At 36.8% G+C, this 18331-nt stretch overlaps 2 protein-coding genes across 6 annotated transcripts; one reads left to right on the plus strand and one right to left on the minus strand.

Annotated features, from left to right (window-relative positions):
- Nucleotides 1-3879, plus strand: LOC109015302 (secoisolariciresinol dehydrogenase). 3 transcript variants are annotated; one of them, XM_018997779.2, is made up of 3 exons: nt 1-300; nt 686-757; nt 2822-3879. In XM_018997779.2, exons 1-3 carry the CDS (start codon nt 281-283, stop codon nt 3624-3626), a joined length of 897 nt encoding a protein of 298 aa, XP_018853324.1. In that variant the 5' UTR covers nt 1-280; the 3' UTR covers nt 3627-3879. The 3 variants fall into 3 exon arrangements, with proteins under 3 accessions (XP_018853324.1, XP_018853322.1, XP_018853323.1); XM_018997777.2 differs by having other exon boundaries at nt 7-300; nt 668-757; XM_018997778.2 differs by having other exon boundaries at nt 23-300; nt 683-757.
- A 1917-nt stretch (nt 3880-5796) lies between these two features.
- On the minus strand, nt 5797-17139 carry LOC108992125 (bifunctional 3-dehydroquinate dehydratase/shikimate dehydrogenase, chloroplastic-like). 3 transcript variants are annotated; one of them, XM_035682623.1, is made up of 11 exons: nt 16828-17139; nt 15430-15538; nt 14543-14764; nt 13474-13814; nt 13112-13175; nt 12404-12512; nt 11795-11944; nt 11558-11706; nt 11302-11464; nt 11090-11162; nt 5797-6176 (listed from the first exon to the last, which is right to left on the minus strand). In XM_035682623.1, the coding sequence occupies exons 1-10, from the start codon at nt 17025-17027 to the stop codon at nt 11119-11121; spliced, it is 1551 nt and encodes a 516-aa protein (XP_035538516.1). In that variant the 5' UTR covers nt 17028-17139; the 3' UTR covers nt 5797-6176; nt 11090-11118. The 3 variants fall into 3 exon arrangements, with proteins under 3 accessions (XP_035538516.1, XP_035538514.1, XP_018822138.1); XM_035682621.1 differs by lacking the exon at nt 5797-6176 and having other exon boundaries at nt 10710-11205; XM_018966593.2 differs by lacking the exon at nt 5797-6176 and having other exon boundaries at nt 10710-11162; nt 16828-17138.
- Between the last annotated feature and the right edge of the window lie 1192 nt (nt 17140-18331).

The raw sequence follows: 18331 nt of genomic DNA on the forward strand, positions 1-18331 counted from the left end.
AAATTTAAAACCATATTATCAACTCATCTCTCTCAATTCTCTCTTCCCTGTTCTTGGAGAGTAACGATCTCGAATTCGAAGGGCCATTACAAAAGGGCCTTTAATTCCATGCATAAAAAATTGGTGGGAGCTGGGGACGGAGCACGTTGCTATCCTTGTTTACCCCTCTCCCACTGTTGTTCTTTTTCACTGGTCGTGTGAACTCAGCCAGAAGCTCAAAACACAGCACAACCTTCTCCGCTCTCTCTGGAAACAACCTTTTACAAGAACTGAAGAAACTATGTTCAGGGGTGGGCTAAGGTTGGATTTTTTGTATTTCTCGAAGATTCAGCCTTTTTTCTTGGGGGGGGGGGGGCCTGCGGGGGCAATTTAAGGCATATTTGTTTTCAAATTCCCATTTTGATGCTTTTTCCTCTGTCAATGTGAGAGGAGGACTCGGTTCTCGATAATGGATTATCAAAATGGTCTTTTTTTTTCTTTTTTTTTTTCCTGGCAATTTGCAAATTGATCAAGATGGGGAGCACCCCATTTATGAAGCCTTGATTTGAGGAATTTTCTTTTGAGGTTTTTTTTTTCCTTTTTTTTTTAAAGGTTTTTGGGGCTGATCAATTTGCTTTTGGTTGCTTTCTTACTTATGCATGCGGGACCGAATACATCTCATAAATAGTTCCTATTGTTATAGCAGCAAAAATGTCTCCATGTCAAGAACTTCGCTTGTTCGCGGCTTCTACAGGTTATTTTCGATCCGGACTGGAAGGTTTGTCGAGTTTCTTTTTCTTTTAATATCATTTTAAACTTTACTTTTGTATTTTGTTCTTCTTTTTCATTGCATTCCTTTTAATTTGTTGGTAGCTTGGATATGACGGTATAAACTACATTCTTATCTCTCTTTCATCCCACTTTACGATGCACGTGATAATAATTAGTTTTTTTTTATTCTGTTTATAATCTAATTATGAAGTTTTATGGATGTGAGATTCTTAGATTACTAAGGGTAATAAATGATAAATAGAGAAGACAATATGAAGCATTATGGAGGAAAGAACATAAATTGTTTGGCTTTTAAAATTTTCAAAGTGTCTAATATTTATGGTCATTTGATGCAATATTGGATGATGTGGCTCAACAGGATCAAAGCTATTGCTTCGAAAATTATATATACCATAGAAAAGTTTTACAAATAAAGGGCTGCCCTCTCTTATATTTGATCAAAAGTTTGTTGGAAAAATTATAAACACGTACTTTTCTTTCAGAAAAGAAAAGTGTTCTGGACTTCTAGTAACTTGCTATCGGCAGTTCTTTTGAAAGGATGTTCTATGGTTCCCTGTGGTTGCGAGCTGGAGCTGCCATAGCTTATGGCTTACCTATATGTGAGATATTAACAGTCTTGTCTCATTATACTCTTGATTTCCCTGAATGAGGATCCAGAGGTAGTGGGCATCGTAATCTCTATCGAAAGCATTAAGCTAGTTGAATGCGGTTCCCTTTATTGGTTGTGACCTCCAATTGCAACTCATCGTTCCACCAGATGGATCACAACAAACTACCTCTTTTGGTGGTAATCTGTATCCCATTCTTCAAGCATTGTTTTGTTTGATCACAGAATGACAGGTGATCCGTCCTCTCTCTATCTATGGCCTTCCCCGCGTCGGTCGCCTTGATCTGCCAGAGGGTCTTGAGCTAGCTTCCTTGAAGCGGCTTGATGGGAAAGAGAGGTGAAAAAGGAGAAGGAAGGTCTCTCTCTACCTCACAAGCTCTTGGATTCCATGGCTAAGGCTTACTTCGGCTGAAATGGTGAGGGTGGAGTAGGATAGGTGGTGAGTGTAAGATAGAACCTCAGCATGCTAGGGAAATTGTGGCATATAAGAAGGGTGGTACTAGGGCTCAAGACCATTTTGAAGGGGCTTGTCCCTTTAGCATTTTGTCTCCTTTTTATTTTATTTCAAGCAATGCGTCTACTGCAATGGGGCTTTTGTTTGGGAGCATTCCACGCCTCTTGTACCTCTGATTTATATTGATTTTTCTAAATAATGATCTCTAGAAGAATAAGAATGACTATTCTAACCAAGCTCTTGTGGAGTACTTTTTTTATGGGAAAAATACAGATTCTACCCTCCAACTGACACGTGTTTTATGCTTCACACCTGAAACTATAAAAACTGATAAATTGCACCATCAAATTACCAAAAAATGAAAAACTAATTCTCATATATATTCTAACCAATGAGATGGATGAAAAATAAGTGATGTGGTACAATGTCGATAATCATATTCTTAACAAGGGGTATACGTTTTAACTTTTTGTGAGTTTGAGGGTGTTATGTGTCGGTTTTAGTAGTTTAAGATTCAAAATGTAAAAAGCCTATTAAATGAAAGGGTGATTCCCCCCTCTCTCTCTGTCATCTGGCAAATTCTCCCTCACTTTCTCCTCGCACCGATTTTGCTGTTGGTATTTCTAAAATAGTTGTGTAGGATAAGAGAGTGCATATTTTTAATCACAGAATTGTTGTTGATGACTATAAATAGGGTTTTGTTGGAGGTGCCTCCATACAAATAATTAATCAGGCAGTTGTACATCCACTGCCATCCCTATTGGCTCATTAGATTCAAAAAATTCCTATTTCAGCCTACTTTAAGTTCTCCAGAGTTATGCTAACCATACATCCTCACCAAAAAAACAAAACTGCATTGGACCATAAAAATCTCATCATTTCGTATTTATCTAAAATGACCCTCTCAAATTGCTCTGATTTTTTATTCCACCCAAGTTGGGTTCAGTTTTGATTTGATGGTTAAAATCCCTTCTTATGTTGTCACATAGCAAGCTAGAAGGCAAGGTAGCATTAATAACTGGAGCCGCAAGTGGCATTGGAAAGGCAACTGCAATCGAATTTATCAACAATGGTGCCAAAGTTGTTGTTGCTGATATCCAAAACCAACTTGGCCAAGAAACTGCAGAAGAGCTTGGACCTTATGCTACTTTTGTTTCCTGTGATGTCACTAAAGAGTCAGACATATCAAATGCAGTTGATTTTACAATCTCTAAGCACAAGCAACTTGATATCATGCACTGCAATGCAGGGGTGCCCTGCAAAACTCCCCCCAGCATTGTAGAACTTGACCTGGAAATGTTCGATAAAGTCATGGGTATCAACGTGCGGGGAGTCATGGCCGGGATCAAGCATGCATCGCGTGTAATGATCCCACGGCAAACTGGCTCAATTCTTTGCACAGCTAGTATCACCGGACTAATGGGTGGGCTATCACAGCACACATATTCTGTGTCCAAGTCTGCTGTCATAGGCATTGTTAAATCTGTGGCTGCAGAGCTATGCAAGTATGGAATCCGAGTCAATTGCATATCACCGTTTGCCATTCCAACTCCATTCGTAATGGATGATATGAGACAGTTTTTTCCTGGCGTTGATGATCAACGGCTTGTGGAAATGGTTCGTAATGCTGGTGTCTTTGAGGGTGCATATTGTGAACCCAGCGATGTCGCTAATGCTGCGCTCTATCTTGTGTCTGATGATGCCAAATATGTTAATGGGCATAATTTGGTGGTAGATGGGGGTTTTACTTCTTTTAAAAGTTTGACTTTCCCTGCACCTGATGAACTTCAGTAAAAGCTTTAGTGTTCAAGTATAATTTGAAAAGAGAAAAGTGCCACAAAAACAAGTTTTACAAGTTTGGATGATATGTTGTTAGCAACAAAAGTCTCATATCATGGATTGTGAGGCATCACATGGATGTGAAGTAACACCTTAGATGTTGTAGTAGGCTCTATTGCTAATTCTAGAGAACTCTAATTTCAATTTCAACTATTTCTGTCTGGTTGTAACACAAATATATATATGTATAGATGCCATTTAAGGGGCAGAGAGATGCCACGGTTCCCCAGTAATATCCAAATCCTGCTGCTCTACCCATCTAAAAAAATTTATAGAAGAAAATTAATCATGAACCCTAAAATTATTTGAAATAATCTCTTTAATACCCAAAAACCAGTTAATACTAGCATTAGCATTGGATTGGCTATCCATTAGGTAAACTTTACCTGATATCACATTTTTTTGCCTTTTGCCTATCTATTCAAAACTTAATCCCACATTAGATTATCCCTCCAAACTCTTTGTAATGATAGAATATTATTTCCTTCTAACTTTTTATTATTTTTAAAAAATCTTTTGGTCATATTTTACATATCTATTGTATTTTATTTCTTTTGAAACATAATGGTTATGTAGTTCTTTCTAATTAAATTATTATTTTTTACTTGTATTTTCAATGATTATTATTTGCAAGTGAGAATATAATGGTAAATATCTAAAATTCTATGAAGTTTGTTAATTTAATATTGTACAAACTTTTCATGTAAGTTGTAAGTTGTACTGTTCGACAAGGGCAAATAGAATAAAAAATTTAAGGTATTGTTTGGATTGAAAAATACTCTCAACTCATCTCATTTCATTTCATCTAATCATTAGAACTTTTTTAAATTTTCAAACAAAATATAATAAATAATTCAACTTTTTCAAATCTTAAAACAAAAATTATATTAAAAAATTATATTATAACAATATTTTATTCAACTTTCATCTTATCTCAACTCAACTCACTATCCAAACGTCCTCTCAAGCTTTTTACAGTTGAAGCCAAATTTGTTGAATCTCTTTCAATTACTGTGGCTAAAAGCTAGGATAATTTCATTTTGGCTAATACAATGGATTTCCATTAGCCATTTAATGGATCCCTGTAAGTGGTCTTATATGAAAAAAAAAATTAGAGATGAGGTATTTTGGGAAAGTGGCAGACCAATAGAAAGTATTTATGAATTGAGAAATTTTCTAAGATATGTTTTTATTGGAGTTTGAAAAAAGTGGAGGGTCTATTGAAAATGTTGGGTTAATAACAAAATCATTCCCAAAGTTTTCATAATTTTACAAAAAAAATCTGAAACTCCTCATTTTTTGCACTGTCATTCATGGATTTTGAAAATTAGAACTAATATTTGTAGTTATGGAGTGCGCAAGTGCCGCGCACTCATTTTAAAAAAAGTATAAAGTGTAAATATGAGACCCACATGAAAAAATTAATTTTTTTTTAATGATTGACCCAGTCTTTTGCAAAAGAAGTGTGCGATACTTGCATAACCGATAATTATATCTAGCATTACTCGAGAGGCTAGATGTTCTGATGTTTATGGTATTTGTATGGGTTTCATAAAGTGACTCGTATGAAATGTGGAGGTTTAGTTGGTGATCTGCTTGGGTTCACAAAAAATGTACGGATTAAGCTGTAGGGGCATATCATATGTAAGTAAATTTGTGATCATTCCACACTCGGACTGTACTAAACATTGAACGGGGGAATCCCTTCATGTTCTCAGCAAAGAAAAAACAAGGGATAATCCTTCTTGCACAAAGATGAGAGAACTTTCAAGGAACATGACTGAACTCTCTTTGAAGCAATTGTTGCTCAGTAATAGTGACACAGTAATCTCGGACCACCTTGCTAACTCAACCAAACACATAGTTAAACTCAACCAAACACATACCTATCTATAATCTTATGAGCCTCGTACTCGCATTCTATTTTACAAGAGAGGCAGGGGGGAGGGAGAGGCTCTCGGGATTGACAAGCCGGTGTAAGTGTAGTACAACCTCAAACATACCATATAAGCTGAGATATTCATAGATTTATTACTTTGGTACCGAAGATGAAACTGAAGGAATTTACATAAACCAATTTGATCTCGGCATGCTTGGTGTAACAATCAGGAACTCAGAAGGAATGAAAAACTCACTTAGAGGGTGAGGACCTCCAGAGAACGAGAGAAAGAAGATGATATTTCATTTAACAAATTGCATAACAGAAATTGATACCGTCCATGTGACTAAGTATCAAACACTCTAACAGCATTTTAATGAAAAGACAATTAAGCCCTCAGGCTACAACAAATAGCAATAACGTCTTTATTTCCGGATTCCTCTTCTAGAACCTTTTCTTCATCTTACTTTATCACGCTGGCTCCATCTCAGCCTTTCAAGAGATCAACGGTCGAAAGTACTCCCACATCTTTATCCTTCTAACCCTATCCTTTCGGTCATTCACTTTGCACGTTCCCCTTTGCTTCTTCATGCCGCCGCACTGCACTACCTTCCCAGCCTCCTATGGTTAGAAGTGTAACAGAGCCCCACCGATTTAAAACACCTTGCCCACAAGGTGTGGGTAGGAGTTCCGCAGCTTGTAGAAGGATTCCCAGGTTGCATCTTCGTCTTTTTGCCCCTGCCAACGGACTAGAACTTCCGTAACAGGTAAAGTCCCTTTCTTTTTCATTCTTCGCTCAAGTATAGCTTCGGGTTCTGGGCTTAAAACACCTTGTACATCAACGGGTGGAAGGTTAGCTATGGGTGTCTGATCTGGGCTTACTCGTTGCTTCAGTAGGGAAATGTGAAAAACAGGGTGGATTTGGGATGAGGCTAGCAAATCCACTCTGTAGGCGACCTCACCAACGCGGTCAATCACCCGAAATGGGCCATAGAAACGGGGGGACAGTTTGGCATTTCTTCTTTGGGCTAAGGACTGCTGACGATAAAGTTGGAGTTTCACAAAAACCCAGTCTCCAATCTTCAAAGTTTTCTCCTTTCGTTTCAAGTCCGCATATTTCTTCATTCTATCCTGTGACTTTTGCAGGTTATGGCGCAGCAGCTGTATGATTTGGTCTCGGGACTGCAAGGATAAATCCACGGCTTTGACGATGGAAGAGCCTGGCAGGTAATTTACTAACTTGGGATGGGGGTAACCGTATAGAGCTTGGAATGGAGTGAGCTAAGTGGAGGCATGTTTGGTGGTGTTGTACCACCATTCGGCCAAGGGAATCCACAGAACCCAATCTTTGGGACGATCCCCCACAAAGCAGCGTAGGTAGTTCTCCAAGGCTTTGTTAACAGCTTCAGTCTGCCCGTCAGTCTGGGGGTGATAAGCTGTGCTATAAGCCAGTTTAACCCCCTGTTGTTTAAACAACTCCCCCCAAAATTTGCTGGTGAAACTTTTGTCCCTGTCCGACACAATAGAGTTAGGTAAACCATGGAGACGGAAGATATGTTTGATAAAGAGTTGGGCCAAGGTAGATGCTGTATACGGGTGGGATAAGGGAATGAAATGACTGTATTTAGTTAAACGGTCCACCACAACCCAAACACAATCATATCTCTAGGACATGGGTAACCCTTCTATAAAATCCATGGTGATTTTAGTCCATGGTGTAGATGGAATGTCCAAGGGTTGCAACAGGCCACTGGGTAAGGTATTATCTGGTTTTACACACTGACAAACATCACAATGTTGAATAAACTTCTTCACCTCGGCCTTGAGTCCGTGCCAAAAGAATTCTCTACGCACCCTGTGTAAAGTTTTGTCAAATCCTGAATGACCTCCTGTGGGGCTGTTGTGAAGGGCCTCCAAGAGTTTCAGCTTGAAGGGTTTCGAATTGGGAATGTAAAGCTGCCCTTATAGTACAATAGTCCATTTCTCAAAGTGTAGTGGGGGTTCAAGGCCCCTTGAGATAGCTGTTGCAGCAGCTTTTGAATATCTGTGTCAACAGAATAAAGTCCTTGCAACTCATCAACTAGTTCTAGAGTAGGGACTGAGACCATAGTCAAGGCCATAGCTGCTGGATTTTCTTCCTCAAACATTCGTGAAAGAGCATCTGCTGCTCGATTATCCTTGCCTCGTTTATATTCAATTAAAAAATCATACCCCATTAGCTTGGAAACCCATCGTTGCTGCATAGGCGTACCCACACGCTGATCCAGCAAAAACTTTAAGCTTTGCTGGTCCGTTTTCACCACAAACTGGGCTCCTAACAAGTAAGGCCTCCACCGTTGCACTGCAGAAACCAATGCAAACAGTTCCTTTTCATATGTTGACAATAATAAGGCCCTACCTTTTAGAGCTTGGCTATAAAAGGCAATGGGATGGCCTTGCTGCAATAAAACTGCACCCACTGCTCTTCCCGAGGCATCACACTCGATGTAGAAGGGAAGGGAGAAGTTAGGTAATGCCAACACAGGGGGTTTCATGACTGCATCTTTCAACTGCACAAATGCTAACTCAGCCCCTGAATTCCAATGAAAACCATTCTTTTTTAATAAGTCTGTCAAGGGGGCTGCAATACCTCCATACCCTTTTATAAAACGTCGGTAGTACCCGGTAAGGCCCAAAAAACCCCTTAATGACTTGAGAGTCGATGGTCTTGGCCATTCAACCATGGCCCTTAACTTCTCGGGATCAGCCTTGACACCTTGGGCTGAAATGAAGTGCCCTAAGTATGCTACTTCAGGGCTACCAAAACTGCACTTTGATCTCTTGGCAAAGAGCTGGTGCTCCTTCAAGATCTCCAAAGTTACGGCCAAATGGTGTAGGTGTTCCTCCTCCGTTTTGCTGTAAACTAAAATGTCATCAAAAAATACAAGGATAAATTTCCGTAAATACAGTTTAAAAATAGCGTTCATTAAACTTTGGAATATAGAGGGAGCGTTAGTCAAGCCAAATGGCATGACTAAAAACTCATAGTGGCCTTCGTGAGTACGAAAGGCTGTTTTGGGGATGTCTTCTTGTCGCACTCTGATCTGGTGGTAACCAGATCGCAAATCCAGCTTTGAAAAAATTGTAGCACCGCATAGTTCATCTAGAAGTTCCTCCACCATTGGTATGGGGTATTTGTCCTTAATTGTCACATTGTTCAGGGCCCGGTAATCAACACAAAGTCTCCAAGACCCATCTGCCTTCCTTATCAACAACACCGGGGAGGAATAAGGACTTTGGCTAGGTTGTATAACCCCTGTAGTCAGTAACTCTTTCACAATTTTTTCAATTTCGTCTTTCTGAAAAAAAGGATAACGATAGGGTCTAACTGAAACGGGTTTAGCTCCAGGCTGTAATACAATGGAGTGGTCGTGGGATCTATGGGGAGGGAGGGTTTTGGGTTCAGAAAAAACCTCCTGAAACTGTTGTAAGAGTTGCTGAATTGGTGCAGATGGCAGCAGGTCAGCAGATGTTGTGGCGCCTTCCAAAAGGTGCAACACCACCCCTTTGTGCTCCAGACTATTGCTGGCAGGTACTCTCCCTTGTTCTATCACTTTGGAATTAATTAAACCCTTGACTGTTGCTGTTTTTCCTGCCACATCATACTGCATTGTTAATTCTTGAAAATTCCACAAAATAGGGCCTATAGTTTGTAACCAAGCCACTCCCAATACCATGTCATAACCAGCTAAGCTTAATATATAAGCTTCAGGTTCAATTTGTAGGCCCTGTATAAACAGAGGCACTTTCGGGACCCAACCTTCACTACTCACCACGTCACCATTTGCCACTTTCACTTGCACCTTCACAGATTCTTTTAAAGGTAGTTGAGTCTTTCTTAGTACTTCCGGATCTAAGAAATTGTGGGTACTGCCTGTGTCAATAAGAACCACAATCCAACAATTACCAACCCTAGCCTTAATGCGCATGGTTCTTGGATTTAAAGAGCCAGTGATGGCATGCAAAGATATAGCAGGGTTGCCATTGGGATCACCAAAATCCACCAAAACACTTTCTAACTCCTTGGTTTCAGCCGATTCTTCTTTTGTCTCAGGCATGGGTTCCTCATAGATTTCTTCAATCAAATATAATTTTGGCTTTTGACATTTGTGGCCTGGACTCCACTTAGATTCACAATAATAACAAAGTCCTTTTTCCCGCCTCTCACGCATTTGGTGTTGGTTTATTTTCTGGATTGGGAGGGTTCTTTGTGATGGTTTGGGAATTTCAGGGGTGTGGAAGGGTGGCTTGAGTAGACCAGGATCTGGATTAGGGGAAAAAAACTTGGGAGGTCTTTTGGTAAGATTAACTATTTCTTCTTGGATTTTGGCTAAACTATAGGTAGTCAGGAGATTGTGGGGGTTGAACATGCGAACCGGGAGGCAGATCTCATCACGAAGTCCGCTAAGGAAAAAACTCAATTTATAAGTCTCGAAAAGGCCACGTAGCCTGTTTGAAAGAGCTTCAAACTGAGACTTATACTCCTCCACTGAACCTGTTTGTTTTAGTCTAGTTAAGGTCTCCATCGGGTGTCATCATAACAACTAGGACCATAACGAATCAACAATGCCTTCACAAATGAATCCCAATCACCCAACACTCCTGATTCATCAAGATCCTGAAACCATGTAAGTGCCTTCCCATGCATATGAAAAGAAGCTAATCTGAGTCGCTGAAGTGGTAAGGTATTATGGAAGGAAAAGAATTGTGATACCTTATACAGCCAGCCATTCGGATCTTCCCCATTGAAGCTGGGAAAATCCAATCTGACTGAGCGAGTCATTATATCACCAGCAAGGACTAAAGGAAGTCTAGAATTATCTTGGTTACCTGATGATGAATCCTCACGATTTCTTTGCTTGTTTTGTTTCTGCAGCTCCATTGCCAACATAGCCAGCTACTGGTGGACGGCTTTCACATCAGCTTCCAAGGATTTGTATTGTATTTCGGTATTTTTGAATTGGGTTTCGGTTGAGTTCTTAAGGGAGTTTAATCCCTCTTGTAATAGTGTAAGACGCGTACCCTCAGCCATTAGAGTAAACGTTTGAGAAAGTAGAATTGTAATGGAGAATCGAAGTCTCTTGATACCACTTGTAACAATCAGGAACTCAGAAGGAATGAAAAACTCACTTAGAGGGTGAGGACCTCCAGAGAACGAGAGAAAGAAGATGATATTTCATTTAACAAATTGCATAACAGAAATTGATACCGTCCATGTGACTAAGTATCAGACACTCTAACAGCATTTTAATGAAAAGACAATTAAGCCCTCAGGCTACAACAAATGGCAATAACGTCTTTATTTCCGGATTCCTCTTCTAGAACCTTTTCTTCATCTTACTTTATCACGCTGGCTCCATCTCAGCCTTTCAAGAGATCAACAGTCGAAAGTACTCCCACATCTTTATCCTTCTAACCCTATCCTTTCGGTCATTCACTTTGCACGTTCCCCTTTGCTTCTTCATGCCGCCGCACTGCACTTCCTTCCCAGCCTCCTATGGTTAGAAGTGTAACACTTGGGTATAAGAATCAGAATTGTTCCAGAACCAGCTTGCGCATGAAATCCTCTGGAGCTGCAAAGTAGTACAACTGAAGTGTTACCAACTACCAAGTTTCCTGCCGTTAGAGGAGATTTTAACCAATGATATATTGCTCAAATATAGCATGCAAGTATAATAGAGTGATGGCTTGTCTTTGGAGGAAGATTGGTACCTAAGCCACCAGTGAACAGTCTGAACTGCCCAAGGGCCTGCCTGATAAACATCTCAACTCCACTCACCACAGTGGCCCCTATCTCTGCAGCCTCTTGCAAGAGCCGTGTATTTCTAGGCGTATAAACCGCATCAAAAACTAGTCCATATGCTCTCAGGGCGTCCTAAACAAGCATGAAATGAGAATCAATCTATTCATCAGTATGTGGTACTTTGAGCAATATGTGCTCTTTCATATATAAGGAGAGAGACAGAACCTTTGAAACAGGAGTTTGATCTGAATTAGGTTCCATTCCTATTGCAGAAGCATTGGCAAGGATCATGTCCTTCTCTGGGCTGAATCTTTCTAGACATTCATATGGAAAAGCTTTTCCTGAAACTGCATCTGCAAGAGCCTTTGCTCTTTCTTTTCACAAAAGAATGTCATGGTTAGAGAGGATAAAGCTGTATTTTTTTCTTTAATGTTATGGTAAAGAGAACATATGGCCTATTACCATAACTCCTGTTGAATATGACAACCCTAGCTCCTCTACTTTTAGCTCCAAAGGCAAGTGCTCTTCCTGCACCCCCTGCTCCAACCAAAACAAAAGTTTTCCCAGCTATAGGAGAAGTATCTGATGCTTCCCCATTGAGAAGTCGTCTATCTGCTCACACAAACGAGAAATTAATAATTTTACCCAGACTATCACCTGATTGATCAATCTATAATGTTACCTACACTATCATTATACATGGTCTCCCATCAAGGAATCATCCTTTTCAGATTGCTTGTAGTTCTGTTTAAGAAAATCTTCATATTAATAATGGTATTGGAAACAACATAAGTATAGGTCATGGACCATTCTATGCATAATTCAATAAAGTAAACCAGTATGAAACTTTGAGAGATTCCATCAGAAGGAAAGTACTCTATTCTCCCGAGAACAATACCCATTTCAGCCAGTAGGCTCTCTCAACACCACCTTGAAAATAGAAAAACCACCAAATCATGTTCTTAGCCACAGTACTAACCAGGTTTTAGGGTATGGTAGATTAGAAAGGTGGATAGAGGCATACAGCCAGATTCCAAATAGTCAACAAAGTCAAACTTGGTATTTTAGTACCTCTTAGTGCATCCTCAATTGCAGTGATAGAAGCCTCACAATCTGTATTATAACCAATCAGCTTCCCATCAATAGGCCTTCTTACTATAGTGTTTACAGCTCCTATGGACTGATTGAGAAAGCACAGCACAATTTAGAAGATATTGTAAACATGATCCCACAATTAACACAGCAAGTGAAACAAAATAGTGTGGCTTAGAACTGAAATTATCAAATATGATAATTGATGTCTAGTATCTAAGTCTCCATAGATGCATGTAAATGTCAAACTGATGGATTTAAGCAAATCGCAATTACTGAGCTGGGGCCTATATATCTTCTACACCTTCATACCAGGACTTGTACCAGATTCTTCAGCTCAGGATGGAATTTGGCTTCATAAGATTATAGAGCAGGTAACAGTACAACACCGGATAATAATGAGTTCATTAAACATAACCTCAATTTATCTGACTGGGGATTGTGCCCAAAAGAAAACCGACCCAACCAAAGAACCAAGCTGGAATACATAGTTTGACCCCTGATGTGTCATCCAACACATGACTTTTCCAAGCAAACCATGAGGGAGTGTGTGCTTAGTTAGCAAACTTTTGGCAGTTTGTTTTCTTGTTCCCGTAGTAATTTGTTTCCCAAAAGAGAAACTAATTAGTCAACATTAAGTTTAATTTAGAAGAAGAAAACGCAATGCACATTACCAAGTCTACAGACCTTAGCCAATGGATGTACTTCATCACAGCATCCAACTGCTGCTTCCTTGTGTGGGATTCCAACACTACAATTTTTGTCAAATAGAGGGAAAAACATTCATATGAGAACCAAGAATCGAGAGCACTACATTGTAAAAACAAATGCCTAATAAGCAACACTGGATTCTGACAACCAATGAACTAAATTGCGAAAACTGAACCCTGTTATGGATTGTAACCAGAAGGTTTGGGTAATAATAGAAGTTCTAACAACCTAGGAGGTAAAATTATCAAGAAGTTTAGAAAAGGAACCAAGTTGAAAAGACATAAACCTAGCTCTACATGCAATGGGAAGATCCTCTTTTTCTTCTATCATAAGCATACCTGAAACCTGCGAAGTCGGTGCCCGTATAGGTTTGAAAGAACTCCTTGATATCATCGACGAGCATGGGGACGTAAATTCCATTATATCCACTGTGTCTGAATGCAGGGTTGTGCAGAATGGGACCCTTGCTATGGCCTACCGGGTTTGAAATGAGACCAAAAACTTTCGTATCTGCGTTCAGGTGTTCAAGCTTGTAAACGTGTTTAATGCTGAGTAAAGTTGGCAACCCAGGTATTGATTTGCATTCCAGAGATCCATAGACTAGAAAACCACCAAATTTAGGACCCAAGAGCTGGCTTATTAGACCTCTACTGCCCGCTGCAATAACAATTAATGGCACCTGGATAGACATAACAGCAGTAAATATGCCTAGTGTTGTTTAAACAAAAAGATTAAAGGAAATCAAAGTACTTAACAAAGGAAAGCAGAAAGAAGAATACGAGTTTTGCCATGCACCATAAAAGCTTTTCATTTTTCAAAACAAAGGAAACACTAGAGCTGCAATCGATTTTCAAAGTCTGCCTTTTAGTTTTTCTGTGTTTAAGCTGAATGTGCAATATTTCTGAATTTTATTGCTATACAAAACACATTTTTGTTGAGGAATAATCTCATATTGTCTGTGGACAAGGTCTTGAGCATGTTTATAAGAAATGAACAATTCTCTCTTGTAGAACTGATTTTATGAGATGAGTTAGGTCCATAAATTTGGTATCAGAGTCTGCCACAGGACGAATGATGGCTCACACTACTTACCCCGTGACAAGGATCAGAAAAAAATACCGGCCAGCACGTGATGCACATTGCTTGTGGACAAGGTCTTGGATATGTTCATAAGAAATGAACAATTCTCTCTTATAGAACCGGTTTTATGAGATGAGTTAGACTATGAATTTGTTCAATTTTTAGGCACGATTTTAAGAAGAGGTACTTTGCGTTCTCATAGAAAACATTTGAGAGCAATCACAAAATCTTAAGCACGTAAGTTTAGAATCTGTGGCGTGATTATGAAAGACATGCATTAACATGATTCATATATATAAATCATCCTGTTGAATTTTCGGAAAATACCTGGCAATGAGTGAGCATCTCAAAAACCGGTGCTAGATCAGTGATATAATCCACGTCAATTACAAGCTTGATAACATCTGCCCCAGTAGATTGCATGCATGCAATCAGATGACCCAGTTTCTCTGTCGAAGGTTTCCCGCCGTTCACATAACTTGATACGATAATTCTGCTATTCACACGCCCGTACAAGTGCTCAGCCATGACAATAATATCCGATGCTACCTGTAGCAAAGCTCCATGTTAATGGACAGAGCAACACGTCTACAAAGCAGATGTACGTGTGTGTATATATATATATATATATATATATATCACAAGTACTTGCACATAATTTTCAAATCAGCAAACAGCTTCATTGTCAAGCTTTACTTTGCTCCCAGAAAATTGGAGAAATCTTCATAACATGCTGATCAGAATCCAACCATATGCTAACTGTAAAGGAAAAAGAGTGTACTCGTATTGTGATATATTTATATATGAAAGTTGAGAAATACTTAGTATATACGAAAAAAAATGTTACAAAAATGTAACTTATAAACTGATGTGTCTCGTTTGAATTCAAAACTCACATCAACTCATCTCATCTCATCATTATAACTTTCTCAAATTCTCACATAAAATATAATAAACAATTCAACTTTTTCAAATCTCAAAACAACTTTATCAAATTTTCATACAAAATATAATAAATAATTCAATTTTTATATTACTATTCACAACTCATCTCTAAATCTAAACCACTACGTCACATCTTAAAAATCTTGTTATTGTAAAGTATATATAATGTCTCACATATCAAATTACGTTAATTTACTGAATAAGATCTCTATATAGACCTAGCTAACATTTAACATCCTAACATTTAACATGAACAAGTGAGGATGTACCTCATAGTCCATTTCAACGAATTCAACATCTACTTCAAGAGCCAGTCTCAGTACTTGCAAGCAGAGACACTTGCTGACTCCTTTGCCTGAGGTCCTCGACGATTTCAGCCTGTGAAATGGCAATTTCAGTAAGTACTATTGGAGATTACTCGATGGATCTAATTTCTCTCTTATTATTTATTACTAATAGTCGTGTAAAAGCAGGGAAAAAAATGTTAGTTTAATTTAATAATGTTCATAGCTTGATTATAAAGTATTTTGGAAGTGTAGCATTTTCAATTCCTAGTATCCTTAAATAAGCTGCAGTGTAATACAATAAAAAGCATAGATCAATAAAACGAAATCCAGATATTTATGGAAATTTGGATTCCCATTGTAGCCTTTCATTAATTCAAGGGAATGTGGCATTGACCTTTAGTCAATGATCTTTTGGATGCTGGTTTTCGTTCAACATTGTTTTATTTACACGTTTGAATTGAGAGATGATTTTAGATGGATTAAAGAAAATATTATTAGAATATTATTTTTAATTGAGAAATAATTTGTACAAACTCCAAATAGACAAGCTTCATATAAGTCATTGACCCCACTTTAAAAAAATATAAAAAAAAAAATTATTCTTCATTAATGAGACCTATTTTTTTATAAAAGATTTATATGAAGCTGTTTATTTGAGACTTGTATATAGTATTATTCTTTTTAATATTATTATTATTTTAAAATTTAAAAAAATTAAATTATTTATTATATTTTACTTAAAAATATAAAAAATTATAATAATAAAATAAATGAATTCTGAATACAAGGCTTAATAAACTTTTGTGTTACTATTTGATCAATAAATTTTATATACACCATGTTATAAAAGTCTTTTTACTGTCAAGTAAATGTAATATACCATATTTTTTTTAGAAGACTAATATGTAATATTTAATGATATAAAAAATGTAAAAACAAAAAGGATGGGACTGTCTTGTTTGTTTTTGTCGGTCAATTAAATGAATTGAAATAAAAATTAAAGTTAAATAAAATATTTTTAAAATATATTTTTTTAATATTATTTTTATTTTAAAATTTAAAAAAATTGAATTATTTATTTTATTTTGTATAGAAATTTAAAAAAATATAATGATTAAATAAGATAAGATGATTTGAGAAATTGATTGAAAAGAAACGAGCTCTGCATATCTATAGACAGAAAAAAATTTAATTGTAAGCAATTATGTACGCTAATACGCGTATCTATTCAATATAATTGATTAGAAAGGAAATTTTATTAAAAATAATATTAATTTAAATTTAAAATATGAAGAGACTAATATTAATACGTAAATTGATAGAAAACATAAAACAGAGTTAAGGACGAGTAGTACTAGTGATAAAATAATAATAGGATACCTGTAAGAGACAATGGCAGGGAGAGTTCTGTGTTGAATGAGCTTCTTAACCTCAGAAATGTGGGAGAAGGACATGGAATCGACACAAAGCTCCACAAGGTCTGCACCTTCTGCCTTGGCTATCTCCATGGAACCCACCATTTCTTCCTCAGTTTCACATTCCAGTGGTGTGCAGACTAGGATGTTGTTCTTGAATGCCATTTCTCTGTGTGTGTGTGAGAGAGAGAGAGAGGAGGGCTGAGTTTTTCAGTAGCAACCAGTCACCATTGGTCATGCCCCGTGACTTTAATAGCAATGATGTCAGTGTAGAAGAGAACAGTACCGAGAGCGACTGAATTTATGAATCATCGTGATCTGCTGCTTCGCCAGACTGAGAGACGGGTTACACAGAGAGAGAGAGAGTACCAGCGAGAACAGGCCACGTGTTGAGAAAATGTACGTAGCATCCCTAATGGAAACTATTTAAGATAGAGTAATGATTTAATATTGTATAATATATTTCACAATAATATTATAAAATATTTTTATTTTTATAAAATATTTTACAAAAAGATCTTTAATTTAAAATATAGTTGTATAAATTGTTATAAAAAATATTGTGCAAATTATTTTCCTTTAAGATAAGGGTTATAATTATCAAAATTTTTATAAAAATAAACCTATGAATAATATCATGATAATGATGATATGCTAAATAATAAAAATAATTTTAAATTTAATTGCATAGAATCTATTTATCGCTAAACATTTCTTTCTTAAAGTAGTAGGGATAGTCCCAGATTCCCAGATCTAATATCTAGTGTTTCTATTTCTATCTAATAATTGATTTTGTATCTAATAATTTTTCATAATAAATTATTATTCATAAATTTTTTTTTGACTATTACTTTGTATCTAGTGTATCTAAATGAAAATAATTAATATTTTATGTTAGAGTTATGAGTTCTATTATATTATATTAAAGTTGAATAAAATATTATTATAATATTATTTTTTAATATTATTATTATTTTAAAATTTAAAAAAATTGAATTGTTTATTATATTTTATGTTGATATTTAAAAAAATTATAATAATTAAATAAGATAAATTAAGATGAATTGAGATGGGTTTGGGAGTCAAACTGGCCCAAATTCTAGATGCTCTCAACCTATCTCATTTTATTTCATTTCATCTCATCATTATAATTTTTATAAATTTTTACACAAAATATAATAAATAATACAACTTTTCAAATTCTAAAATAATAATAATATTAAAAAATAATATTCTAACAATATTTTATTCAATTTTTAACTTTTATCTCAACTCACTATCCAAACTTAATCTAAATATAACTACATGGTAATGTTGTTACTCTTCCTTTGATTGCATATTTAAAAACCAAACAAACATCTATTTTTAATTATTGAAGATTGAACTTGTGGAGACTAAGGTCTTATTTGGAAATCCATTCATCTCCTTTTCAAACATCACTTAAATATAAATAATTTTTAATTTTTAAT

Source organism: Juglans regia, chromosome 11, assembly GCF_001411555.2.
Source record: "Juglans regia cultivar Chandler chromosome 11, Walnut 2.0, whole genome shotgun sequence".
NCBI lineage: Eukaryota > Viridiplantae > Streptophyta > Magnoliopsida > Fagales > Juglandaceae > Juglans > Juglans regia.